This window comes from Trichoderma harzianum, assembly GCF_003025095.1.
Source record: "Trichoderma harzianum CBS 226.95 unplaced genomic scaffold M431scaffold_238, whole genome shotgun sequence".
Classification (NCBI taxonomy): Eukaryota; Fungi; Ascomycota; class Sordariomycetes; order Hypocreales; family Hypocreaceae; genus Trichoderma; species Trichoderma harzianum.
The window spans coordinates 731-2,434 of NW_020209486.1; the positions used below are offsets into that span (position 1 = coordinate 731).

General features: G+C 11.9%; 1 protein-coding gene across 1 annotated transcript; it reads left to right on the forward strand.

Annotated features, from left to right (window-relative positions):
* Positions 1 to 691: 691 nt before the first annotated feature.
* Positions 692 to 937, forward strand: M431DRAFT_102767 (hypothetical protein; the record flags this gene model as incomplete). The annotated part of the gene is made up of 1 exon (XM_024911484.1): positions 692 to 937. A coding segment is annotated over one exon (246 nt), but the record flags the coding sequence as incomplete, so codon positions are not given.
* Between the last annotated feature and the right edge of the window lie 767 nt (positions 938 to 1,704).

Sequence of the window (1,704 nt, forward strand, 5' to 3'; positions counted from 1 at the left end):
AAAGTTTATAACTATATACTAAGTATTTAGTAAATAGTATTAAAGATATTATTATAAAGGAAGTTAATTTTTAATAATAATTTTTATAAATTACTAAAATATTATTTACTTTATAATAATATAAGAACTATTTTATAAATAAGTTAAATATTATAAGTAACTTTTTAAGTTTAAGCTTATTATTAAATACTACAGTAGATTAAATAATAACTATACTAATATACTTAGTAGGTGCTTAAACTACTTTTAAAAAATGTTAGAAATTAAAGTATAAATATTAAAGAAAAACTAATATAAAAACCTAGTTATTTAATTAATTAATACTTTATACTAAATTAAGATAAATAATTTAATTATTAATAATATAAAGGAATATATTAAAAGCTAGAAAAATAAATAATACCTAAAAGGTATTTTTATAAATATTAAATACTTAATACTAAATAAACTTATTTAAGTATTAGAAGATTTATAAAGTAAAGTAGTAAAATTAGTTTATATATATAAGCTTAATAAATACTATAGAATTAAAAAAACTATATAATAAATTATATAATACTTTAAATTTAAAAGTATTAAAAAATAAATATAAAAAATTATATTAAAATATATAATATATAAATAAGCTAAAAGCTTTAAATATAAACCCTATAAATAACTATAACTACTACTTATACTATAGTAACTATAAAAATTAATTTTATATAACTTAATTACTAAACTACTTTTTTTAAAAGAATTAATTATAAAGGTATTTTATAATAGTATTTTTATAATAGTTAATAAACTTATAAAAATAGCTTACTTTATATTATTTAAGGAAGCTAGTAATATAAAAGAACTAGTTTATATAATAATAAAATATATTATAAGTAACTATAAACTACTAGGAAATATAATCTTTAATAAAGGAAATATATTTATATTTAAATTTTAAAAAGTATTTATAGTTAAATTAAGAATAAATTATAACGCTAGTATAGCCTATTACCTATAGATAAATAAATAAATAAAAGGAATTAACTAAATAATTAAAATATACTTATACTATTATATTAATTTTAAATAAAATAATTAAGTAAAACTACTCCCTATTATATAACTTATATATAATAGTATAAAATTTAAATTAACTAGGAAATTACTATTTTCTTTATTATAAATTTAAACCTAAAACTTATTAACTACTAAAGTAAAAGGAAAATATTAAAAAAGCTATAATTAAGGTAGAAAATATAATTAAATTATATAATAAACTATAATAATAATTTAAATTTATTTATTAAAAAATAATTAAATATATAAATAAAAATAAAATTAAAGAATTAACCTTTTAGGAAGGAAATATAGTTTAATTTTACTAATATATATAAAGAAATAAGTAAGTAAATATTAAAATAAATAAATTAAGTAATAAACTTAATTTTAAAAAACTTAAACTTTATAAAATTTTAAAAAAAATTAAAGAAGTAAATTATAAACTTAAACTTTTAGAATAATAAGAAAAATAAAGGAAATATATATATTTAATATTTTATATCTCCTTATTAGAAAAAGTATAAATTAATAAAGAAACTAAAAAACTTATTTAAGATAAAATTATAATTAAAGAAAAAAAAGAAAAATATAAGGTAAAAGATATTAATATAATAAAAATAAAAGAAAATAGTAAATAATATTATAAAGTATAATAAAAAAAAAGGA